Source organism: Cupressus sempervirens, chromosome 1 (genome assembly GCF_028749045.1).
Source record: "Cupressus sempervirens isolate cs-2001-9-10 chromosome 1, ASM2874904v1, whole genome shotgun sequence".
Classification (NCBI taxonomy): domain Eukaryota; kingdom Viridiplantae; phylum Streptophyta; class Pinopsida; order Cupressales; family Cupressaceae; genus Cupressus; species Cupressus sempervirens.
Genome location: NC_143118.1, coordinates 700,496,611 through 700,522,267, shown reverse-complemented (window position 1 = coordinate 700,522,267; position 25,657 = coordinate 700,496,611). Strand labels below are relative to the sequence as shown.

The window sequence follows — 25,657 nt, the reverse complement described above, 5'->3', positions numbered from 1 at the left end:
TGATTTCAACTTACATGAACTAGTATAGTCAAAATAGTTTGACATCAATGGCAATATACCAATTGATCTAACGCTTCTACATATACTTTGCAGCTCGGTTATGACCTTGATCTCCATCAGCTTCACTACTATCCAACAATCTCTCATCATCATCAGTTGTGATCAACACAAAAACTGACACATTACTCTAGAAGGCACACCCAAAACATGTTCCAGTGGCCTCAATGTTGATCTATACACTACCTTTGGCTGGTGCACTTGACAATCTTTGTTGACTTGGTCGTCAACAGCTCCTTGGAGAGTCATGACATGGCTTAACCACCTCCCGTGGGTTGGGATAGATGAAAATCTGATGCCTTGATAGTTCAAGATTTTGGCACAATGGTAAATAAGTCCAATAATTGGTATCAGAGCCTTAGATCATGGCTTTGAGTATTCTTTAGTGGGTGTTGAAGGCTTAGTTGTTGGTAAGGAGGAGATTATTGACTTTGTGGTCAACATTTCCTTGGAGACTCGTGACATGGCTTAACTGCCTCTTGTGGGTCGAGTTAAATCTAGCATTTGAATCAAGCATTAGAGCAGATTGCGATCCAAAATCTTGGAACTTATGACTTCTAGCTGTAAAATTCTGAGTGTGGTAGGAACAAGTTGCTTTTGGGCAACTATACCTGAGAGAGCTGAAAACATCGGGACAATGACAAAGACTACAGCTCTAGATCTAGACCTTTGGATCCGAAACTTCACGAATCTACAACTGCATACAAGAGAAAGGGAAATTTGTTGGGGGAAGGGGGTTGCCTTGGTCAAGCCCTTGTTTAGGATTTAACCTTGAAATGATAAATAAAATAGAGGAAGCACTATATATAGTAGAGATTAAACATCAATGATATATAACATCCATGTAGATACTTTTGTTGGTTAAAATGTAGATAAGTATGTTGATGCAATAGCTTTAACTCAACAGAAAAACCAAAAGGAATTCATGTAAGGCAAAACGTCATGTTGTAGATGCTTGTAAATTGCCTTGTTGTTGATGAGAAGAAGATTTGAATGGATGAATGTGCATCTTCTCCCTTGATGACAAAACTCCTTTGTTTCCTATGCAGAAAGAAGCTAGATTTATGGAAGGAAATGCATACTTGAAGATAATGGATGGATGCCTTTAATGAATACTTACTTGGACTCCTTAAATGCTTGCACTTGATGTCTTGAGAGCTTGGGATCTTTTGCTTGCAACTCATGAAGTGTAAATGCAGAAATGAAGAGAGGAAGCCTCCTTTTATAGCTAGGTGGGGGTCAATTTTCTTAACAGCTGATTCCACTATACGGGAAGGGTAAAAGAAATGTTGAGTTGGGCTCGTGACCCTCAAAAAAGGCCCTCCATGGTGTCCCTTGGAAACCCATTCTAGGAGGGCAATTCAAGGTATTGATGCGGGGAGCAATAAAGCCTTAAGTGGTTTGGGAAATTCAAAAAAGATGTGTGATAAAATTGATAAGAAAGGCATATGAATCTTGAATTAACCTACATATGGCCTAGGGTAAGAGCGAATTTTGCGAGTTGAGGTTAAAATAGAGGAGGATGCATACAGATTAGATCCTACCTCATTTTTTGCACAAGCTAGAGAGGAAAAGCAAAGTAGGATGTAATAACTTGAAATCCTACCTTGACTTTTACAACAATGAGAGAGGGAAATTGAATCAGGTAAATGGATGACTAAATGGGAAATTTTGCATAGAAATTAGAGCCAAGATATATGTTTGAGTAAGATTGAAGGAGAAGAAGAGATCTTGAGTTAAATGATATATGTAATTAAATGCAATGCAAGATCTCAATGAGAAGGGCCACACTAAGGAGGGTTAAAGGGGTCTAGAAAAGGACAAAGAAAGTTCTTACTTTTTAAGACGATATATCATTATGTAACATTGGTAATGAAACTAATATAACTATATGGACTTTCGAGTATACATCTATATTTTTAAAAGCACACATCACATTGGTTATGTATGACTATTTATATATTTGTAAACTGCATTATATTTATAAACTACATCAGACCTATATTTATTACATATTGATCAAGGTTTGTATACCTTATTCGCAATATGTATAAATTTATGATGTAAAACACATTTGCCAATATAATTTACTATATGGGTGATGGAAGGTAATTGCAACAAGGAGGTATGGTGAGGCCTTACCAGGTACACTAATTTCATGAAGCACATGCCAAAGGGGACAAAGTGTCTGCTCTTGGTCCTAGGATTGAGTTGAGGGAACCTTATTGTAATTCACCCATCGACTCACATGGGATAATTATTAAGGGAGGAATCCTTTTTCATATGGGGTTACTAAGATAGAGTGATGAGCGGAAGGATGCTACTATTCCAAGTGGTATGTGTTGTGACCTTTTCACACATCAGCTCATTATATTTGGAGCCCCTCATTTTTCTGTAAGCTTAGTCTTCTAACTTTCGTTTTTGGTAGTTTTTGGTTCAGTCCCTTAAGAATCCTCATGATTCAAATGGGAATTCTGGAATTAGCTAAGTAGAAGTGTTGTCCACCTTTGGCTCCTAGAATGGAAAATGTGTTTGGTATTGAGTTTGGTCAAGTGTGAGATGGTAGAGCTCTTAGAGATCATGCCACTAAAGTTTTGAATGTTTAGACATGCTATTTTTTAGAATTTCTATTTTTAGTAAGTTTCATTGTAGCCTAGAATGGTCTTATTTTGAGTTTGGAAGAACTTATGATTTTTAGTAAGTTTCATTGTTTCTTTGATTGGTCTAATTTTGTATTCAAAATTTTGAGCAAAATTACTGTTTATAGTAAGTCTGCTTTTAGCCAGTCATTTCAGGCAACTAAAGAGCATATAGACAGAAGAGAGATAAAATGGGTATCTAGAAATGCGATTAGACGGTGCAATCTCAAAAACATCCTTGAGAAGGCACTTTTGGAAAAAACACTACTGAAAAAAGCACTTTTGTAAACACAATTCAAAAAAGAGGTCTAACAAAGCATCAAAAGGTAAAAAGCACTTAAAAGGCATCTAAGAAAGTGAAAAGCACAAAATAATATCCAAAAGAGCGAATGTCAAATAATTACCAAGTGTTGAAAATCCTCTTGCAGTGTAGTCCTTAAATGCACCTTAAGCACAAATCTAAGGTAGACAAGTAGAAATTCATCTAAGTGCTAGAAATCCTCTTGCAGTGTAGTGCTGAAATGTAGCCTGGGCGCAAATCCATGATAGGCGAGCATAAATTCGTCTAAGTATTGGAAAACCTCTTGCAGTGTAGTGCTCAAATGTACCCTAGGCACAAATCCATGGTAGACAAGCAAGAACTTGTCTAAGTGTTGGAAATGCTTTTGTAGTGCACTGTTCAAATGCACCTTGGGCATGAATCTAAGGTAGAAAAGTGAAAATTCGTCAATTGCTAGAAATCCTTTTGTAGTGTAGTGCTCAAATGCACCTTAGGTGCAAATCGAAGGTAGACAAGAAGAAATTCATTGAAGTGTTGTAGATCCTCCTATAGTGATTTGCTTGCAATGCAATGCTTGAATATGCAACAAAATCAGACCTTTTATGCAATTTTAAAATATGCTTTTGATCAAAATCAGACCTTTTTGGGTGCATAGCATGTTTTAAAAAATGCAACAAGTTAAAATCGAACCTTTTTGGGTTCTATAAACATTTTAAAATATACCTATAGGTAAAATTGGACTTTTTGGAGGAGGAAGCATATTTTAAAATGCAACTTACCTTTTAGATGTTTAGACATAAAAACTTCACTTTTCATGCCATAGCATCAAAAAGGTCCACTTATGATGAACTTTTGATGTAATGACATCAAAAATGTCTACCAAAGCAAACTTTAAATACAGTGACATGTAAAAAATCTACTTTTGATGGATTTTACATGTTATTGCATATAAAATGTCCACTTATGAAGATTTTAAGTCATTTAATTCACTTAAAATTATAAAAATGTTACAAAATAGGTCATAAACAATATTTATTTATCATATTATGAAATATAATATGTAAACATCATTTTAAAGTAACATTTAAATAAACATTTGATTTTTTAAACCAAAAATTAAAATGAAACTATATAGTTATATAGTTACTTTAAGTGAAAAATTAAAAAGTAACTCAACTTAAAATTATAATATAAAGTGCACTATAATCACTTTAAGTTATAAATTTAAAGTTAAAGTAACTTAAAAACATAACAAAAAGTGAATATAAGTTATATTTTTCAAAAAGTGAATGTCAAATTGAAAATATAACATCATATTTTTAATTTGTGCTGTTGCACCTAAAATGTCCACTTTTGAGGCATTAAAACGGGCATAACTCTTGATTGACAACTCCAATTAACATCTAGGTTAGACTGAATTGAAGGGAAAAACATAAGGCATGACATGTGCAAAATCAAAGGACTAAAAACAAGCAAATGCAAAGAACGGGCTATGAAGGCTTCAAAAATTAAGTGAAGGCTCAATAGAAAACAAAACAAAAAAGACTCGACGAAGGCCTTCAATAAAATGATTTGATATTTGAATTGAAATGGATCAATTGATCAACATTAAACAATTAAATATCAAATTCAAGCTTAGAGAAACACGAAACTAGCTTGGAAAAGTTTCGTGCTGTTACCAACATTTTGTGGTGACAAAATGCAGGACAACAGTACAACAATACAAATTGAAGCCTGTAGAGTCACTACAAAAATACAATCAGGATCAATGTCGATGGTTGTTGTTGCTTCTGAATTAGCTAATAAAGGTTTTAGTTTGCCTGGTTGGTTGGGCAAGATTACTATGAAGAGAAGGAAGGTTGTGCTGCCCCCAGATAATCTTACTATTAAGAAAACCAAGCCTAAATCTTTGAAAGATAAGATTGTTTCGAGGATTGTAGTTGATTATGATAAAACTAAGTTTATGGAGGTTTTTGAACCATTGGTGGACAAACTAGTTGAAGAACTTAAGTGTTCAGGTCAAGTTCACCAAAATTGAACTTGGTAAGCAATCATGGTTGAATTGTCTACAAGATGCTCATGATGCACTTGCTAATGTATCAAAGAGTAATTAGGAGTTGTGGAAGAAAAAGAATCAACTCAAGTAGGAAGTTACTCGCTTGAATGAGGTTATTCAACAACAGTCTTCGCAACATACAACCACTATATCTCAGACAGCTCAAGAGAAGCGGATCATTGAAGCAACAAAAACTTGGTTTGGAGAATTTGTATCTGAAGGAGTGTAAGCCATCATAGATATGGTCAGAATTCTTGAATGTATTAGAGAGTGAAGAAATATTGCATGACTTGATTGCGTCTTTGAGTTAGGAAGCTAATACTCTGAAAGAAATTATGACTAATTGGAATGAGATTGCCAAATCTGATTTGGACATCATGGTCACATGTGATATTGTTCCGTCTTGTGAAATGTTCTACAAATGTCACAGACTCATGGGCTATAAAGAAGAAACACTAAGAAAACTTGTAACAAAGTTGGAAGCAATCTTACCAGATTGTTAAGCAATAGAACCTGGGATTGTGTGCAACTTGGAACAAATGGGATGCCAAGTTCTTGATGAGCATGATAATTTGGTTGCAATTGCAAAAATTATTTCAGAATATACTATTAGAGTTAATGCTGATTTAGATTCAAAAGATTTTGTTTTTCATACAATGAATAAGTTTTCTTTGTACAAATCCTTAGCAGAGCACTTATAGGATTCTCTCACGGCAAATTGCAGTGTTGTGAAATCAGCATATGCCGATGGTGTCAGAATAGAAGCTATATCAAAGACGATGGAGATTTCAGATCTTCCTATAGTGTGCGATGTTATGATCAAGTTCAAGACACTTTAAAAAAATCCTTATAATGGTTTTTCTTCTTTTCCATCTGCCTTCTTCTCTATTTGTTTGTAGATTGAAGAGGATGTATTACATGAAAATGTGTAATTACATGTAACACTATTTATATGTGTAATGACATGTAATCCAATAATTTCTCTTGTTAGTTAGACCGGGTCAAAGTTGGTTGAGTTGCTCCCACTTTTTTCACTTTTTTCTCAACTCTACCTATATAAAGGAGTGTCGCCTCATTGTAAAAATAATTTTTTATTGTATGCAAGAGAGCTGTGGAGAAATTTTTATCTTTGATTCATGTGTTTTTGCATTCTTGATAATTGAGTATAAAGAGTTAGGAAGCAATCGGAGCCGAAGCTTTAATTGGGAGCGTTTGTGGAGATATATAGACTAGGATCTTTGACTGTAGCTTGTATCTCTTTGTTAATTCACAAAATCGTTAGAGGTTTCATCTTGCCCATTACTCGCTTCGCGGGTAAGTAGATTCTTTTTTGAAAGCTAAGAGGAAAGAATATTGGTAATATCCTTTCAAATCTCACAACATCTTGCTTACCTTGGGTTGATCCAAGGAACGGTGAGAAGTGGGAGCCTTCCCTTTAAGGTAGGAGAGACTCTATCTCACACGCTATGGCTGGTTTATACCATTTAGAATGGAGTGAATATGTGTTTCTCACATAAAGGCCTTTGAACTTGTGGGATTGCCTTTGAATTTAAATAGGATAAAGAAAATAACCGATATTTGTTGTCCATTTATTAAATTCTGATTTATGATGCAATGTTGATTCCCAATAAAGTCGGAATACTCAGATCAACTGTACATGCTTTGGCCACAAGTAAATGTATGTCATCTTGTGCTAGGGTTCAACTATTTCCAAGGAGATCTTGGTAGATAATGTGTTAAACTATATAATTTTTATTAAACTTCACAATATAATTGCTTTTGTAAGCCATTTGTTGTCAAATGTGGTCTTTTAATTTTGTTACCCTTTACAATGACATAATAGTACCGAAGAGACTAGATGAATGTTGATTTTTTCAGCTTTATTTTGCAGGTTGTGATTGTTTCTGGTGAGACTGGTTGTGGCAAAACAACTCAAATAGCTCAGTTTATACTAGAAGATGAATTTGAATCACTTCGTGGGGTGAAGTGCAATATTGTTTGTACACAGCCTCGTCGAATCTCTGCTATATCTGTGGCTGCACGGGTTGCTTTTGAAAGAGGTGAGCCTTTGGGGGAAACAGTTGGTTACCAAATTCGGCTTGAGGAAAAGAAATCAGATCGTACTCGCTTGTTATTTTGCACCAGTGGGGTGCTTCTTAGATGGCTGGTAAGTTAACTATTTGTTGTTCTCGCTGTTTCTTGTTTTGTTCATGGAGTAACTACAATTGCTTTGACCTGAATATAGTATATGTACAACCTAATTTGGTCATACCACTATGTTAGGCATTGTGGAAAGCAAAGATACAGAAGCCAAATATAGCAGAATATAACTGCAGAAATTGCAAATATTTTCATCTTTTCATGCAGTTATAACAACAAATAACGAGCCAATGTTATACTATATCTAGCTTTTGATTTTGTAACCTCATGCTGCAATAAGTTCACGTTTACCTAAGGATAGCATAAGTTGCAACCCTTGATGACGCCTTTTCAAAAATTAATTTAAATATGTTCGCACTGTAATCAGTGTGCTTGGTGCTCAAATAGATACTATGTACCATCCAGTTACTCCTTAAGCTGACTACACTATCTCTCCCTGAAAAAGACAGGTCTCTGATTGTTTACTATTTGAATCTCTGGAGTGGGATAGTGTATTTGCTGTGTGGGTATTACTATTAACCACCACCAATAAAAAATCACTTGCCCATTACATATGTGATCAACACCTTACTTTTCACAATGTCCTTTACTGCAGTCATTTCTCTGTGCAGATTTCATCCCATTATAAATTATAGAATGAATGATTTGTAAGAATATTGTCATTTTAGTTTTCTTGAAAACCTTTGCCACATTGCTTCCTAATTGGCTGTGTCGTTAAACTTTTGATATTAGAATAGTTTAGAAACTGAATAGAATAAGTTGAGTTGAAAGTGATCAACAGAGAGTATCAAACTTGAGCAATTACTTCAACAGCTAGACCTAGCAATGCTATACAATTGAATACATATTAGAAAGTATCCCATATATCCAAAATGGGAGTTTAAAGAGTATGAAGAGCTTAGAGCTGTCATCGGTAAAATTGTACATCAGCTGATGGGGGCCTTCAGGAAGGTTCTTGTTATGAAGCCGATGGGCCCTTCGGTAATTGTCATGTAGCTGATGGACCCCTTCGGGAATGTTCTTCGGAAAGTATATATATACCCTTTTGGGTCATTGTAATCATCATCAGAAGCATAATGTAATGTCTTTGGCATATGCGAATAATAAAAGGAGTATTGATGTTCTTGTGTATTGTCTGCGTGCATTGATTTATTTACCCCATACGGTAAACATTTGGTGCCATTGCTCGATAGACCTGGAACAAAGGCTGGAATGAAGACTCATGTCGAATCGGTTGAATAAAAATAAGAATAAGCTGAAGGAAAAGGATGAAATATGCACAATACAAGGGAATTTGATTTTGGCACAACAGGCCGAACACAGATTAAGAATTATTGGAAGAGACTCGACAGTGGCTGGATTTAGTGGAAGAAGCAAGGGAGGAGTATCTGAACCTGCATATGTCGAGGGAAGAGAATCCAGACGGAAGGGGATTAACTCACACGACTCGGAGTGTCGAGGGAGCACGAGCGTGGAGTGAACTCTTCGTCCGAGATACACTTCCGAAATGGATAGTTTCAGTTGATGAAAACCCTTCTTCACCAAAGAGCACGACTGTCGGAAACATCGCGGGTGTTTAAAGCAACAAGGGTGTTTAGAATAGCGCGGGTGTGCAGAACAGTGCGAGTGTGCAGAATAGCGCGGGAGTGCAAAACAACACAGGTACACAAAAAACCCCTCAACCTCGAACAGTAATGGCTAGACCAAAGGAGAAGTTGCCAAAGTTTGATGGTGATGGAACAACCGATCCAATCTGACACTGTAAAACGTGTGAAACAATTTGGAGGGCGAATGGCATAATGCATACAAATAAATGGGTTCGACAATTTTCGGCAACCCTTAGGGGCGTAGCAATTGATTGGTTCGTCGATACGAATTCTCAAAAATTAACCAATTGGGACAGCATTAAAAAAGAGTTTATCACCGAATTTCAACTGTTACGCAACGACAATGAGATTGTAGCCGAGATATACAACACAAAACAGAGAGAAAATGAAACAGTCCGAGTATACTCTAGGAAATTAAAAGGCTTGATAAATAAAATGGAAAATAAGCTGGCTGATGGGCTGCAAAAAAGATGGTTCTGATGGAACTCTAAAATTTTGGCAAATTTTAGAATCCCAAACACCATGTCAAGAAAATAATGAAGAGTGGAAAGAATGTGCAAGATTTCAAGCACATATCAATTTGGCAAGAGCCTAGAATAATAAATTGTAAGCAGCTGGGCGAACAGAGATTACAATACACTAATCATAATAGGATGGATATGAATGACACTGCAAATAAAAATTTGATTGACATTTCTACGGAACCAGCCTAGGAAATACAAAAAGATAGTAAAATTGCTAGAGATCATGAAATGTTTGCAACCAATGAACTTCTCGAGAGTATTGTAACACCACAAAATGTTCATGGTGCAGAATCAAGGAAAAACTTGGAACTTGATATTAAGGTGCAGGTGGAAAGATGCATGCAGAGTATAACAAGGATAGTAGCATTGCTGAACAAGCTCTTTCCTCTATTCGGGATTAAACAGAAACCCAAGGCTGAGATATGCAAGCCCCCAATGTCATTTACTGAGAAGGCAAAGCTTAGGAAGAATCTTGAGGAGTTATTTGTTAACATGCCAGAACAAGTGTATACTTTCCTAAAGAAGCATACAGGATTTACCCAGTGTGATGATGAAGTTGAGGTTGATCTTGAGTGTTTCAATGACAATAACTTATGGGAGCTTTAGATTCTTGTGAGCAATTATCTGAGAGACAGAGGACTAGGAGCAGAATGTTTGCAAGTTTTAGAGCCTGTTAGGTTGCTTGCAGATTCCAGGGAAGTGACAGCTGCCAGCATCAAATCCAGTAGTTCCACCAGCAGCTCAAGCAGTGATTCTGAATCTTCCTCTAATGATTTTGATTCTGAAAGCTCATTGGATAGTGACTTGATTACAAATGAAGTGCATGATGCAGAAGCACATCTCGAGGAAGGTGTGGATTTCATTACTGGTAACAAGTAGATGGTCCAATCTGATCTTGAGAATACCGATGTGAAAAATATTGTCAGTACAAAGTGACAACAAAATTACAGGCGCATCATACAAATACAATGCTACAGAAGCCATATCAAGGATAATAAAGAATTTATTGGAGAATGATGGCTTGTTTAATCTTTTAGATAAGGAATTACATTTTGTTTGCAAAATTACCGATGGTTATTCTGTATCTACCATGAAGAAATCTTGTAAAGGATGTTTCAATGTGACCACTCAGAGAAGCCTTACGTAACAGGATTGATATTGCAAATTTAAGGCAGGGATAATGGATCACAATAATGACAATATAGAAGGAAGCCATCCAAATCCGATAAAAGAAAAAACCAGTTGAAAGTCGCACAGACACCATGAAGAGACATAAAAGTATTAATGGCAACCACAGGTAATGAGTGGGATACATAACCCAGACGGTAGAGGAAATCCTTTCATAGTGTCTATAATGCTGTAAATGCCCAGTATTCATCGCATGACTGAATTATATGCGCCAGGAGAAACGAATACATAAAATATTCATCTACATTGAGTATCTGACAATTATAAATTCTTCAGCGGCAAAGAACATTGGTATACGACAATAGAGATGAAGTATGACAAAAATTTATGAAACCCGATAAAGAGATCAAGTGCCATTTGCGATTAAACTAAGAGTATTTATTATCAAAGGGATATGTGATATTAATTTGGAGCGGCGACAAATTCAATAGAGATACATTATGGATAAATCAAGCCTTTCACGGGAGCTTATTGATTTAAAAATATTTAAAATAGTAAACAAATTATAATGAAAGGGTGTGATTTATTTTTGTAAAAGAAATGACTTTTGAGTTTGAAAAGTCACATTTCTTTAGATATTAAAATATAAATAGTGAAATATTAGAGGGGATTCAAGGGATTCATCATGGTAAAAAACATCTGAACATTCATATTTAGAAGAGGCATTTCATATTTATATTTTATTGCATGGAGGAATAAGGGTTCAATATGATTTTATAATAAAATTCCACTATTTTATTATTATAAAATTATTTTATTTTAATAATAAAATAAAAATGTTCTTTGTTTATTATTAATAGCATAGAGATTTAAACTACAGGCGAATTGTCCTTGATAATTATATTTTAAAATTCTGTATATGATTTTGTTATCAGATAAGTGGACATGGTCAATTAGCATTTTAAATTTATCATCGCAAGTGTTGTGAAATATTTAATTGTTTCCACAGCTATGTCCAGTTTGTCTCAGTGGAGTTAAAATTCAATCTGGACTAATTTAAGATTGCATCATAATTGGTCTGTCGCATATAGATTATCAAAATTATTGGCAGTACAAATGCATTGAACATTATGAAGTTGTATGTAAAAATTCTCTGAAGTTGACTCTATCGCCCGGATGAGCAAAGGCACTGGTCTTTTTAATGAAATCAGAAAATCTATATATTCCTCCTACAAGCATCAAATTTATTATTATTCAATTATTCAAAACATTTTATCCAACATTTCAGTTTCATTCTGATCGAGTTCAAGGACCTTGTCAGCCGAGGAACTCGTAAAGTTTAAATTCGCTATAGAAAACCCTTGAATTGCGTAGTCAGTGTTCAAGGTGAAGGTTAACCCGCCTGGGTGTAGCGGAGCCCGAAGTGCAGGGGAATCTAAGCGTTTCCGTTCGTTGGCCAGAACTGATTGATAAATCCTATCGGAGAAGTGGCAGGCTCTTGGATTTCCAATCTGCGGTTTTGGGAACCAACAGGTTCATTGAAAGCCTACACCCGAAGTTGCGGAAGAAGATGAAGATTGTGCTGCCATCGTCATACACTGAAGCATACAATCGAGCAATGAACTTAGAAAGTGAGCAAAAAACAAAACAAGAGAAGAAGAGTAGCTTATCCGATTCAGATGACGACACGTCTTCGAAAGAAGAGAGCAACGATGACGAAAAGGGCAACAAGGAGGTCCGAGCTCTCCAAAAAGATATGATTGGAATGATGAAAGAATTTAAGAACATGCAGAAGGAGACCAAGGGAAATGAGCTATGGTGCATAGACTGCAAGACAGAAGGCCATACGAAGGGATCCTGTCCGAAGCACTAGTTCTGCGAGATCTGCCAGATCATGGGACATTCCACAAAAGAATGCCCCTTCAATATGAAAACAAGAGGACCTCAACAAGTGTTTCTAACACAGAAGGCTTCCGCGTCAAAGGGAGCGGAAACACCAATATGGAGGGTGCCACCTTGGGAGGGTACAAAAATAATAGACGAGAGCAAAACAACAACAATGCTAACAATAATAATGAGAGCCGAAGCCGAATTCAGTATGATGCGAACGACCGCTCGATGGTACAATACCGTGCATGCAATTTGTGGGGCCACTTTGCTCGAGACTATACAATGACAAACGCACCGAAGTTGTTATGCAGATGGTGTGGTCCTGGAGATCATGAGGATGCCAAGTGCCCGAAGTCAGGAGTGAATTTGATCACCATCGGGACGGACAAAGAGGAGGTTTTGGCAATCACACGAAAGCAAGCAAAACTGTACCCTGACCCGACGGAGGAAAAGAAGAGATTAGAGGAAGCATGGGTGGAAATTGAGAAGGCGATGTAGGTGGACAAACCACACTATTGGTACCTCAGCAAGGAACTCTGTGGAATAGAACATCGTATGCCAGATATTACAAACCGAGGTACCCATCAAAATAAACGATCTATTGCTCACAATGCATCAACTCCGAGCAACACTCACAAACATCACTCCAATTGCTAAATTACCAGGGGAACACGGAAGGGAGAAGGAAAGTGGAGCAAGTGCAGCGAACGAAAGGGAAAAGGAAAGCGGAGCAAGTATATCGGACCCAATGCTATTAGCCCTCACATCCGGATGGCATCCAACAGTTGTCGAGATGGGAATTCTGGGAACTGTTCTGACAGACACAATTGTGGACGGAGGTTCAAGGGTAAATGTCCTACCAGAAGATACTTGGAAGAAGTTGGGATAGCCGACGTTGTGGCCACCTACCTTCCAGTTGCTCACGATAGACCAGAACGGGATCAAGCCGTTGCGAGTCCTGATGGCACAACTAGTAACTAAGTTGTCGATACGGGTTCTGGTTCGGGTACAGGTATGGGGTTTGGGTACGTGGGTACGACAATTTTTTCTCCCTTGTGGGTTCGGGTTCCTTGTATATGTATGCATGCATGTATGTTAAAACATCGAAGTTACAAATGTAAAAGAAAAGTGGTACTTATAAATCAATAATGGCCAACAAAGTTATAAATAAAATAATTGTATTACTGATATAGCTTTAAATTAAATGCATTAGCAATTGACATCAATCCGAACATGATCAACAAACATAACTATTGGCTGGCTTTTACAAATCTATCAACAGTCATGTCCTTAGATCTACAAATAAAATAAAGTCAAACCCTGACCTTCAAATGAATCAAAGTAGATTGCTGTTCACTACTGTCATAAACTAAGGGCATTACATAAAAACAATTTTAGATTGAATAATATTACCAAGCTGTTGCAAGAGAGTATTTAAAGCTGATAGAAAGAACGTGCTAATGAACAAATCAGAAATACATACATAAACTGACCTACCACCCTAGGGTACATCCTGGGTGCCTAGGTTCACTCTAGGTCCTTCATAGAAGGACCCACAAAGAACCCAGGAAGAACCAGTACAAAACTGTACCAGTACCAGGACCCAGGCATAAATAGCAGAACTTGGTAACTGAGACCAGTAACTATCAGAACACTGTTGTTCTTACTGGATTTCGTCGTCATCCCGTTAAAGAGGAGAGGATATGATGCCATTTTGGGCTGGGGATGGCTGGTACAAGCAAAGGTGAAGCATGACTAGAAGAAGAATACACTATCAATGGAAAGCAGGGGATGACGATTCACTATTGATTTACACACACAAATGGTGGGTGAAGAAGTCGTATCATCTATTCTAAAGAAGAGGATGAAGGAAAGCAGCGATTGGAACCCAATGAGGAACGAGTCCTACAGTTGGAAGGTGGATCGATGAATGATGATTTGGATTCGGTGAACGGCCTTTTCTACTGGCAGATGGAGGATTACGAGCTCTTTTCGAGCTGTAATATGTTAAGGGTCGACAAAGGTGAGAAAGAAGAGGAAAATGAATGTCCGAAGGAATACAAAGAAGCGGAAGAAGGAAAGGTGGTTACGGCTGAAGCTGAAGGGAAAAACATACAGTACAAACCCAGAAAAAGGAAAGATCCCAACGTACAAAACACAGTGAACGGACCGCACAGAAAGAAAAGGTTACAACACACCACAAATTTACCAGAAAGGTGCCGACAGCAAGGAAAACACATCGTATGGTCTGCACAGGAAACAAACAGGAAGGGCTTAATAAAAACTTCAGTAGTACGGAGTGAAGGTCCTAAAATCAAGAATACAACTATTGACAGCAAGGAGTGGCAGCTGACGGAATCCATGGTACCGAGCTTCAGGAACAAACTGGGCGATATGAAAAACCTGAGGGAGAGATTGTGTAACTTAAATAAACTTGATGAGTGACAATTGCTGGCACAATGGGCCACGGAGTTGACACAGAACAGGTGCAAAGTGCGGCATGATAAACACCTAAAACGAAACAAGTTTTAATTAGGACAACTAGTGTTGAAGTATAGCAGATGGAACGAAATCAAACTTGGAAAGTTTAAAGTCAAATGGGTCGGGCCAGACCAGATCCGAGAAGTAGGTGATAAGGAACAATAAAGTTGTGGACATTGGACGGGTAGGAAATTCTAGAAAAGGTGAATGGTTTGAAATTGAAAATATATCAGGCGCGACCTGTTCCGTTGTCGACGAATATCAGGGAGCAGTAGAATTTTTGCTAAAAAAAAAGTGAAAAAAAAGGTGGAAAAAAAAGAAAATAAAATTGAAAAAAAAAGAAAAAAGAGAGCCATCGTATGGCTATCATACGGTAGCTTAAGTTAAAGTTGGAAGGCACTGTATGGCAGCGTAATTGTCATACGACCTTTTAAAAAATCCCCATACTGGAAGCACGGCAAAGATTTTATTATTTCCCGTACGGTCTTTTTGTGAGAGGTTGAAGAGGTATCTGGCGGGCACTGTACAAACCCTTTATATTCAAGCACTGTATGGAGTTTATGTTATGCATGAGTTAAGTAATCATCGTACGACCAAATTTGATGGTTTTTGGACACCGTACGGCTTGATTTAGAAGAGTTAGGAAAACATCTGAGGCATTCCGTACGATAGTATGGAAACTTAAAAGCTGTACGCTCAAGAAGACCAACGGAAGTAGTTGATGGTTCAGGAATGCAAAGATCACTGTACAACAAGGAGTCGACACAGGAGGTTATCTTTCGCTCGTACGGCAAATGCAACTTGCGCATAGGAAACAAGACGTATGGTGTTAGAAGCCTGTACGGCTTTGGAAGAAGGGAATTAGCTGTACGGAAGCCCTCTAATCCTGTTTGTTTGGTGAGTGGCCCATCAGATTAATAAGTGGTGTTAAATTGTGGAGGATACATAAGTTTCAAGGGATTTGAGTACTGGAAGTTGGAGTTGATGAGCCGAAGATCTGGTTGAGAAGGCAGAAGGAAGCAGTGAGAAGAGGAGCTAAAAAAAAAAAAAAAAGACAACAAATAAAAAATGTTCAGAATGATTAATATATGATTGGGAAGTGTGACCAGTTGATGAGACCTCGAGCTACTGCAGGGATGGAGTGCCTGTGTACCAGAGGCACTTGGAGTAGGTGTTGGACATGAGACTGTCTTGGTGGATGCATAGAGAGGTCGAGAGGAGCTGATCAACTAGTTGGAGGCAGTACAACGACATTTGGCTCAGGGTACCCAGGAGTTGGAAACATAGAAAGCGGCACAGGTGGCTATCAAGGTCAGCTAAGGAAACAATATTTTGTTAGTAAACTCTGCAGATGCAACGTGGTTTGGAGACCAGTTTGGTGCAGGCACAGAACAAATGAAAGTGGTGTGACGGAAGTAGATCTATCTTGCTGTAGTTAGTCAGTTAATGTATTCCATTTTGTTAATTTGTCTCGGATATTTTGTAATTGTCGTCCGGAGACGACTTTTTCTTTTGGGGGGATGATGTCATTAGTAAAATTGTATATTAGCCGACAGGGGCCTTCGGAAAGGTTCTTGTTATGAAGCCAATAGGCCCTTCGGTAATTGTCATGTAGTCGACGGACCCCTTTGGGAAGGTTCTTCAGAAAGTATATATACACCCTTTTGGGTCATTGTAATCATCATCAGAAGCATAATGTAATGTCTTTGGCATATGCGAATAATAAAAGGAGTACTGCTGTTTTTGTCTATTGTCTATGTGCATTGATTTATTTACCCCATGCGGTAAACAAGAGCAACTATACAAGGTTCAGAGTATATCACAAAATAAAAGACTCAAAAACATCTAGAAACTTGATATTCGTTCACCATTTGGGCCCCAACTTTGGAGCCAGAGATTGTAAAACATCCGTATCAAATAGTTCATCATTCTAGACTGCAAGAACATATTCCTTAAAGGTATTGTCGCTAGATTCTTTGGACTCTTCATTGCCACTAGTAGCAGTAGTAAAATTATGAACATTACTAGAAATGTTTAAGTCTTCCATCATCTTTTCAAGCTGGGTTATTTGAGCATGATTTAGCATGTCTTTGAACTGATCCAAATACTAGAAGACCTTGACCTCTTCTTTGTGAATAAGTAGCATACCATCTTGAACTAACATCATAAATTGAGCCATAGAGATCTCCAAGGAAAGAGAAACCTTTGATCTAACTTTCTATTGAAAACCTCCTCATTTCTTGCTTTCCAAAGGAACCATAAGATCTCACAAGTAAGAATAGACCAAAACATGTTGAGTTTAGAATCAAAGGCTTCAATATATCCTAATAAAATTTCACTCCAAGAAGACTTGGTTTTACATTCCACACAATTGGATTTCCTAAAAAGATTGACTAAATCATAATGACAAAATCATATTGAAAAAAGACATGTTCAAAAGATTCAAATAAATCACAAATCTTGCAATGCCGAGGACTAAGACCCAAGGATTCCATATTGGAGCCTAAAGCAAGCTTTTTAAGTAACAATAACCACCTAAAGCATAAACTTCTTTTGTTCAACTTTTGATTGCCAAGAATACTGAAAAAAGAAACTCCAATTAGAAAAAAGAGAGCAAAAACTCCAGCCCTTGGTCACTCTTTGGTAGATATCTGGATTTGAAACAAGCATATTATAGATTTGTTTTGAAGTTACTTCATTAAGCACTGTCCCATCACACCACATCATCTGTTTGAGGAAACTATCTGAATCAAATACCTTAGAAAAGTTATAGTTGTAAAGTGCCGTAATAATCAATCTATAAGTTTTCTTGCGAGTCTGAGGGATGGCAAACATTTTTCTAATTTCCTTCTAGTTTACCAACTGATTATTAATTATTATGTCACTAATGAATGAAATAGCAAGATCATTCCAATGCTTGGTTGTACAACATTGTGTAAGTGCTAGTGGTTTCCCATTTAAATATGTGAGGCCTCGCCCTGATCCTTCGTAGCCTTAGTTGTTACATTATCATTTTGATACTCACGACTCGAGATGTCGAGACATTATCTGATGCTTTGAACATATCATATTATTTCATGTTGTGTGATGTTATTTTCAGATATTTGATGTTTGTCAGTTAATGTTTTATGTATATGTATATTGATGAAATCAGTAAATGTAGGATTAACACTTTGATTTAAGAGATTTGAATGGTTAAGAATTGAATAGGATGAGAGGAACCCTGATTTTGTTATAGATGGATGTTTTATTTATATGATTCCTGATACGTATATACATATGTACATGTGATTTTACGGGACTACTGATGTGTGCAATGAGTGTGCAGATATTTTAGCCGAGAAAACCGACGGAGGAACAAAATTGATCTCTATGTGCTAATTTTGGAAACCTTGTTCGTAATTCAAGTATTTTAATTGTGAGATGTATGTATGTATTTTCTTGTGATCAGTGAATGTTAATGTTCGTAACTGTGTTCTTTTAGTGTCGCTTGACACTCGTAAATTGTTTATGCTCTTCAGTGTGCTAGTTAGGGTTAGCTGTGTAACCCTTGGACCTAAGTCAGATTAAGTTAGTATCTTTTGCTAATTTGGTTCTTAATCGAGTTTAGTCACCCTTAATCCGGATTAGTGCTTAATCTGCATTTTAGAGTTGTTAGTTGGTCCTAAATATTTCTTAGCTTTTGTTTGGCTCTAAACCTATTCCTAAGGCTTTAAAACATGAAATATTTATACCCAAAGGGTATGGGTATGGGTTGGGGGTCTTTTCCAACCCCCAAGCCCTTTTTTTTGACTTTTGAGGTCACTCAAAAAGTCTCTTTTTGCCTTTGTGCGAAAATTGACTATGGCTACCATGAGTTGCATCACCTCGCCTCCATTTAGTGATTAACCATAGTGTGGGTTAAGTTAGGAGCTTTTAGATTTGTAGGTGGGTGAGTGAAGTTATTGATCCCTTTGGTGGTTGAGTTTGAGGCTTATTTAGAGGCTCTTCTTGGACTAGTGGAGGTTGTTACCCAATCTCTACATTTAGAGAGGACTCTTGGAAGATTGAAGCAAGGAAGGGAAAGGCTCTACTCAAACTTGTTCATTTGCCATTACCTCTTTGTGCAGGTAGAAATTCTCATCTCCCTTGTTTAGATTTTCATGTTTGTTTCATGCTTTCACTACCTTGTTGATGTTTGAATGCTTGCATGATTGTGGGAATGTTGGGAAGATTTGAAAACCATGTTTTTTTTTGAATGTTTGCTTTTCTTGTTTATGTTTGAATTTTGAGATTTTCTTGCATGGGTGTTTTGGTATTACTCACCCTTGGATAGGGCAGAAGTGACCAATTTTGGGAAAGGTCTTTTTAGTTGGACTTCAACCAGTGTAGAGTCTCTTCTCAAGATGAAAAGAGGGAGAGAGGGTAGGGTGTTATGGGCCCCTACCTATCAGCACAAACCACGTATGAGTTTTGGCATGTAAGAATGGAAGTTTTTGATTTATAGCCCCGATTGGGCACTTGGTTTGGTGTTGTGTCTGATATCTCCTGTTGGAAAAATCCACCTTTCCCTAGTTTTGATTCATTGTGAATCCTATTGTGAAAACCTAGTATGAATAAGCATGCTTGATTTGTTTCTTGGTCATGCTTGTTGTCACTTGATCAGATTCTGTTCCCTCCACGGTTCTTAGAAAAGTGTTGCAGAAATTGTTATGGAACACTTGATGAGGTTCATGAAGGAAATTTAGTTAAATTGTTGTAATTCGGGATTGAAATCCTATGTAATTTGTATCTCAAAACCTTGTTGTAATGGCAACGACGCCGGGTTTTCTTCCTGGTTCTTTCTTGGTTGAGCCTTTGAATCAGGTTTGCCAATAAAAATGGTGATTGAGTATATTTGTTCATCATGAGATTTTAATTGTAAAAATTTCAATTATATGGATGCACATCAAAAATAGGATGGAAATAATGATGATGTTCAATTTGGCAAAATTTCAAGTTTTCTTATATGTTGAAAACGAAAATTATGATCATGCATGTAGATTCAGTTTTCATGATTATTAGAATCAAACAATTATTGCATTATTGAATAAAACAGAGAATTCAAATTCTTGGTATATTAAGTTGTAACAATCCTTTAAATTTTGCTTTGAAAAAAAAAATTACCCCCCCCCCCCCCCCCCTCCCCTCTTGGTAAATATATCAACTTTAAAAATCTATACTTACAAAAATATGATAAAAAAAAAAAGCACTCCCAGGAGCAAATTGCTCACTGGAATTTGTATGGGAGACCAATTTAATTTGCAATAGACAACAGAGAATATTCTTTAAATTTTCTTTTTGTGTAAATTTTGAAGTAAAACAAAATAGAAGAAAAACATAGATATACATGTTAAATTAACAAAGAAAATTCAAAAAAAAAAAAAAAAAAAAAAAAAAAAAAATATATATATATATATATATATATATATATATATATATATATATATATATATATATATAAATATATATAACATCATGTTCTAAATATCTATATTTTTACCTATAAAACTTTATATCATCAATGCTTTACTTTCTCCCTTGGACGTCAGTTTGGAGGGCAGATTTAAAAATGTTTTAAATTTTGCAAAGTCAAACTGTCATCACATGGGACGACGTCACCCTCTGTCCCCTCCATTGATTTCGCTGCCAATGCTTAGGAGATTTAATTTTTTTAAATATTCTTTTACCCCCCTTGAGTATTGGTCGCCACCTCACATTTGGATGGGGAGGGGGGTGTCAGTGTACCCCCTCTTGGACTGTGCGCTTTCCCAAGCGCAGTGCTTGGGAAGCACAGATTTGGTTTGTGCATGGAAAGGGGGGGTCGATTTGACCTTGGGAGTAGGGGGTGTAGGGGGAAAAAGGGTAGAGTAGGGTGTGGTTAGTAAGTAGAGTTAGGTGTTAGGTGTTAGTGGGGGTAGTTAGTATAGGTGTTTAGTGTTAGTAGTTAGTTTAAATTTATTTAAAATTGTAAATTAGTTTAGTTTATTAAAATTGTTTTTAGGTAATAGTATATAGTATGTTTTGTAGTTACTTCATGTTGTTATTCATAATTTTAATTAGTTAGTTTAATTATTTATGTTGTTTAAAATTGTTATTGCTTAAAAGTTATTTGGTTTTTAAATGCTATATATATTTTATAGTAATAGTTCAATTATATGTTTTAAAGTTAAGTTTTATTTAAAGTTTAGTCCTAATTTAGTAAAATCTTTTTATCAATTTGTTGATAATGTTTGTTAGTTTTGTTAGTTAAAATCTAGGGCAGGTTGCATCGTCAATCATTTAATCTCTGTGTATTGTGATAAACCTTAATCTAATAACGGAAGTTTCAAAATCTTAACAATGTATTCCTCCACAAGAGTTTATAAACTTTAAACGTAATGTAGGGAAAACTTTACTTAAACTGTGATTGCAAACATATTGAACTTGAGCATTCTAATTATTAATTTAAAAAAAAAATTTGTGTGTTTTTGCCCTTGTAGTTTGGGCATGACAAAATACAAACCCCACCAAATTGACCTATCTGAGACAATATAAGATGGAGAAGAACCAACAACACCTCTAATTGGAAGGAATATCTTTGCATGGATCCAAGCCTTAAGTGACAAGATGGAATATTCCTCCAATATTTACCCTTGAAAATAGTGGAGCATTGATTATTATGTCTAATCAGAACTTTCCAAGGCTCATTGCCATGGATAGCCTTTAATATCCACTTAGAGGCAAGAGCAATAGCATGCTTTTTGAGATCCTTCAATTCCAAGCCTCCATATTGTTTGGGTTTACAACACCAATTTGAATTCACACAGTCCATTTTTTTAATTTCCCATCCCATCAAACGACAATAAATCTCTCAAAATCTTTTCAATCTCATCCATTTGGTAATTTCCCATCAACCAAGTAGAGGCAAAATAGAGATGATGAGAGGACAACACCTTCTGAACAAGTTGAATCCTTACAGCTAGAGAGAGGTGATGGGTTTGCCATTTTATATGCTTTTTCTGAATTTTATCAAAAACCCGTTGCCGTCTTTGGTTGAAGGATTAATAGCAAAAGGGGAACCAAGTTATCTAACAATATCATTGGGGCCTTTCCATTGCCAATCCATTTGACTGAATCCAATTAAGGGGGGAGTCAAACCAGCCTAGGATAGAGGATTTATGTGGGGCAACCTTAGCACCTGAAAACAAAAGAATTCAAGTCTATCCAAGGCATTAGAGAAATTTCTTTCTTCTAATTCTAGGAATAAAGCAGTGTCATAAAAAAACTGAGAGTTCAGTAGGGTATCTTAATTAGGAAGGAGAAGACCTTTCATAGGAGGACCAAGAGAGGGCTCTCTAAGGATATAAAATTATGCATCGACAGCTGTAAAAGAAGGGAAGGGGCAATGGGGCAGCCCTATCTAATTGATCTCCCAAGAGGGATGAGATTAGTAAGATTGCCATTTACATCAATAACTGTAGAGGAATCTCTGAACAACACGTCAATCCAATTTCAAGAGAAATTTGGGAAACGAAATGCTTTAAGCATTCTAATAACAAATGGCTACTCTATTATGTCATATGCTAGTTCAAAATCAAGAAAAATCATTGCCACATTCTGATTGTTCTTATTAGCCCAATGCATTACTTCCCAACTTGTTATTAAATTCTCCAAAATGTACCTTCCCTTAGTAAATCTTGTTTCTGTGACTGAGATGAACCTATCAAGCATGTCCTCAATTCCTCTGGCTTGCAACTTTGCAATGATTTTATAAGAAATGTTTAGCAATGTAATTGGCCTCCAATTATTAATTTGAGATTTATCACCAGCTTTTGGAATCAGCTTAATTTTTCCTTTATTGATATTCACACCTAAAGATCCTTTTCTGAAAGAATCTTTATACAATGCCAAGAGATCACTGGATATCCAATCTATATTAGATTAGTAAAACTCAGCAAGAAATCCTTCAATTCTAAGAGATTTATTGTTGGCTAAGGAGTTAATAGCCCATTTAATTTCTTCCAGAGGATAGGCTTATTGAGCCTTATAAAATCTTCATGTGAAACTTTTTTGGCAATCAATTGAGCACATTTATCAAGAGCATCATGATTGATGGGGGTCATTTCAGAAGAAAGAAGCTGGGAGTATTAATAAAAAAAGGTCAATTTCACAGTTTCTGTATTAGAAGTATAGTTATCATTGATATGAATGCTTTCAATTAGCTCCCTCTTGTTTTTAGCTTTAACGATATTAAAAAAAACTTATATCCTTTATCTCCTACAAGGAACTTATAATAACCGATTAAAAACAAAAGCTTATAAATGATTCTTAATTAGTGATCTATCATTAGCAACCAACATGTAGCTTGGCATTTGAATATAACAAACTAATTTGTTAGGAAGAGGTCCACTATGGGATGCAACTATCGGTCAGTCATGCAAAGAATAAGATAGAAATCAAGTTCTTTCAAGGAGGGAATCGATGATAACAAGTAGCTGAAAGATATCTAGGTGCCATTAATAACTAGCATTTGCAGCCAAAGGGGGTACAATAATTACACCAGTAGATATATTACAATGAGATTTTTATTTAATTTTTTTGTGTTAAATACATATTAAGAGGTACACAAAAGTAATGACTGCTTTGGTTTTGTAACCTCTATTTGATTCATAGTGTGAGTTTTCGCAAGTGAGCTTCTTTTATGAATTGAAAAGACATTAAAATATCATGTAATGGTCGTTATTTACAGATTGGAATGGTTGGAAATATTTTTGAGGAGAAACAGAAATGAAAGGAGATTTTGTTTTGCAAGTTTTATGTTAATTTTCTGTATAATTTTCCAGAAACCCGATTGTTGTTTCTATTGGAACACATTCATATGAAAAGATATAGATCTGCAAGTTATATTTTCAGAAAGGTAATTGAGTTATCTTTCTTTTGGTTATGGTTTGGTTGAATTTCATTGTGATTTGAAGAAGTTATGATCGTTTGAGTGCAGGCTGGTCTGAATCTGATTTTCATGATAGCAGTTTTAGAAAAAGAATAATAACTTTTATTCCAGTTATTATTTTGAGCTATAATTTTGGAAAAACTTGTTTAACTGATATATATATATATATATTCTCTCATATAAGGAATTAGTTTTATCTCTTAATTTGTGAAAGTTATTGATGGTTCTTTGGAGAGTTTATATTTCTGTCCTAGATGATTAAGTTGGTAAAAATTTCTTAATTGATGTGTGAGAACACATTGTTGAAGCATTTTGAAGAGTAATCCCAAAAGAGATGTTTGAAAGGTGTATCTCTGCATCATTTTTGGTATTAGAGCTTAGCAAAGGTCTAGGCAAAACTGAGTTTGTGTGGGTTCTGACAGGTTGTCATGTCCTCAATTTCTGTCTTTCCTTAGTGACAACATTTCTAGCAGGGTTGGTCTATTATCTGATTCCCATAGGCCAGTAGAGCGTAGAGGGAACCAACCTAGGGACTTTGAGAGTCATGCATGAGCTTCCCAAGTAGTTTGGAGCAGTAGACAACAATTTTCTACAATTTAGGAGGGATTCCTAATTTGTAGGGATTGATGAGGAGTGGTCTAGGAGGCATTTTGACTTAGAGTGTATCTCCTATTTTTTAGGAGGCATTCCTATTTTTTAGGAGGAACTCCCAGTTCAGTGACATTTCTCTCAGCGCTGCACACAGCAGGGGAGTCATTGGGACTCAATTTTGGTTGATTGGGGCTGTCTCCTACTTTTTAGGAGCATCCCTAGATTTTAGGGATGGACTACCAGTTGACACATCTTGTCCGGCATCAGTCATAGACAGGTGACAAGGTCAGATTCATGTTTGATTGGTCATTTTGGGCCTTTTGGGACCATTTGGGAAATATTTTAATATATTTAAATATTTCCTAAGTTGGTGATTAAATAAATTAAAATAAGGTTAATAATATAACCATTTTGGAGTAATAAGGGGATTTTGGCTTCAGTTGATCAGGTACACCTATGTGTTATAGCTAGTTGGAAAGGTCTCGAATTATTATATATGATTTTTACTATCTGTAGACTTTTTGGTGTCTTCAGCTATGGAATTTTAATAAAATAATGTTTTTCCTATAGCATGGACGACTTTAATTGGGAAAATGTTATTTTATTATATTTTATTTAAAGGGCAAAGTGTAATTTCCCTTTAGGGTTCGATTTACAGTTGGAAGGGGATATAAGGAGATGGAGACCTAATTTCTTATTATCTTTTGCATATTGAAAAATTTGTTTTTGTGAATTGGCTTTGAGAGAGCAATTCTTCATTTGGGATGCAAACCCTAGGTTCTGGAATGGCTGGGATGTAGCCCTCAGCAGTTATTGGCATTAGATTCTTTAGACAGTGTACGTTGCTATCAGGGATAGAGTACGCCATTCTTTATTGTGGATTCAAGTTGCAGATTTATGGTTTCAGCGTTGCAGATTGATTCTTTCAGCTGGGACGTGATTCCTTGTAGCCTTAGGGCCGCCATTTGCAGCAGTTTGGCATCATTGTTGGATGTAAGCTCCTTGGAACTGCATTGGATTTATTATTTGGCTTTATAAATCAAAAATCTGCCGGGTACGATTTATAGCAATTCTGATTTGGCTCTATTCCCTTATTTATTTTCAGTCTCCTCTCATGTTTATTGTTCATTATTCATTACTATTGTGAAAACTATAAAAAACACAAAACAAAAATAAAAGCTTCTGCAACTTCTGTCTATTCTCAAAGACCATCAAAGAAATCACAGGAAAATATAGTTTATTAATTTAAAAATTACAGCAGATCAGCAAGGGCATCCATCAGGGATCTTTCACA

The 25,657-nt window shown here is 36.2% G+C and overlaps 1 protein-coding gene across 5 annotated transcripts in view; it reads left to right on the top strand.

The window, feature by feature from the left end:
• The window catches only part of LOC149579872 (DExH-box ATP-dependent RNA helicase DExH1-like), a 187,841-nt gene that overhangs the window by 63,832 nt on the left and 98,352 nt on the right, over positions 1 to 25,657 (top strand). For 4 of the 5 annotated variants that reach the window (XR_016352854.1, XR_016352853.1, XM_089787507.1 and 1 more), the window contains one exon: positions 6,924 to 7,199. The exons of the other annotated variant lie outside the window; for it this stretch is intronic. Coding sequence is in view for 2 of the 4 variants with exons in the window: in XM_089787507.1 (XP_089643633.1) it covers positions 6,924 to 7,199 (276 nt within the window). In the remaining 2 variants the exon portion in view is untranslated. The remainder of the gene's footprint in view (positions 1 to 6,923; positions 7,200 to 25,657) is intronic. 5 annotated transcript variants of the gene reach the window in all.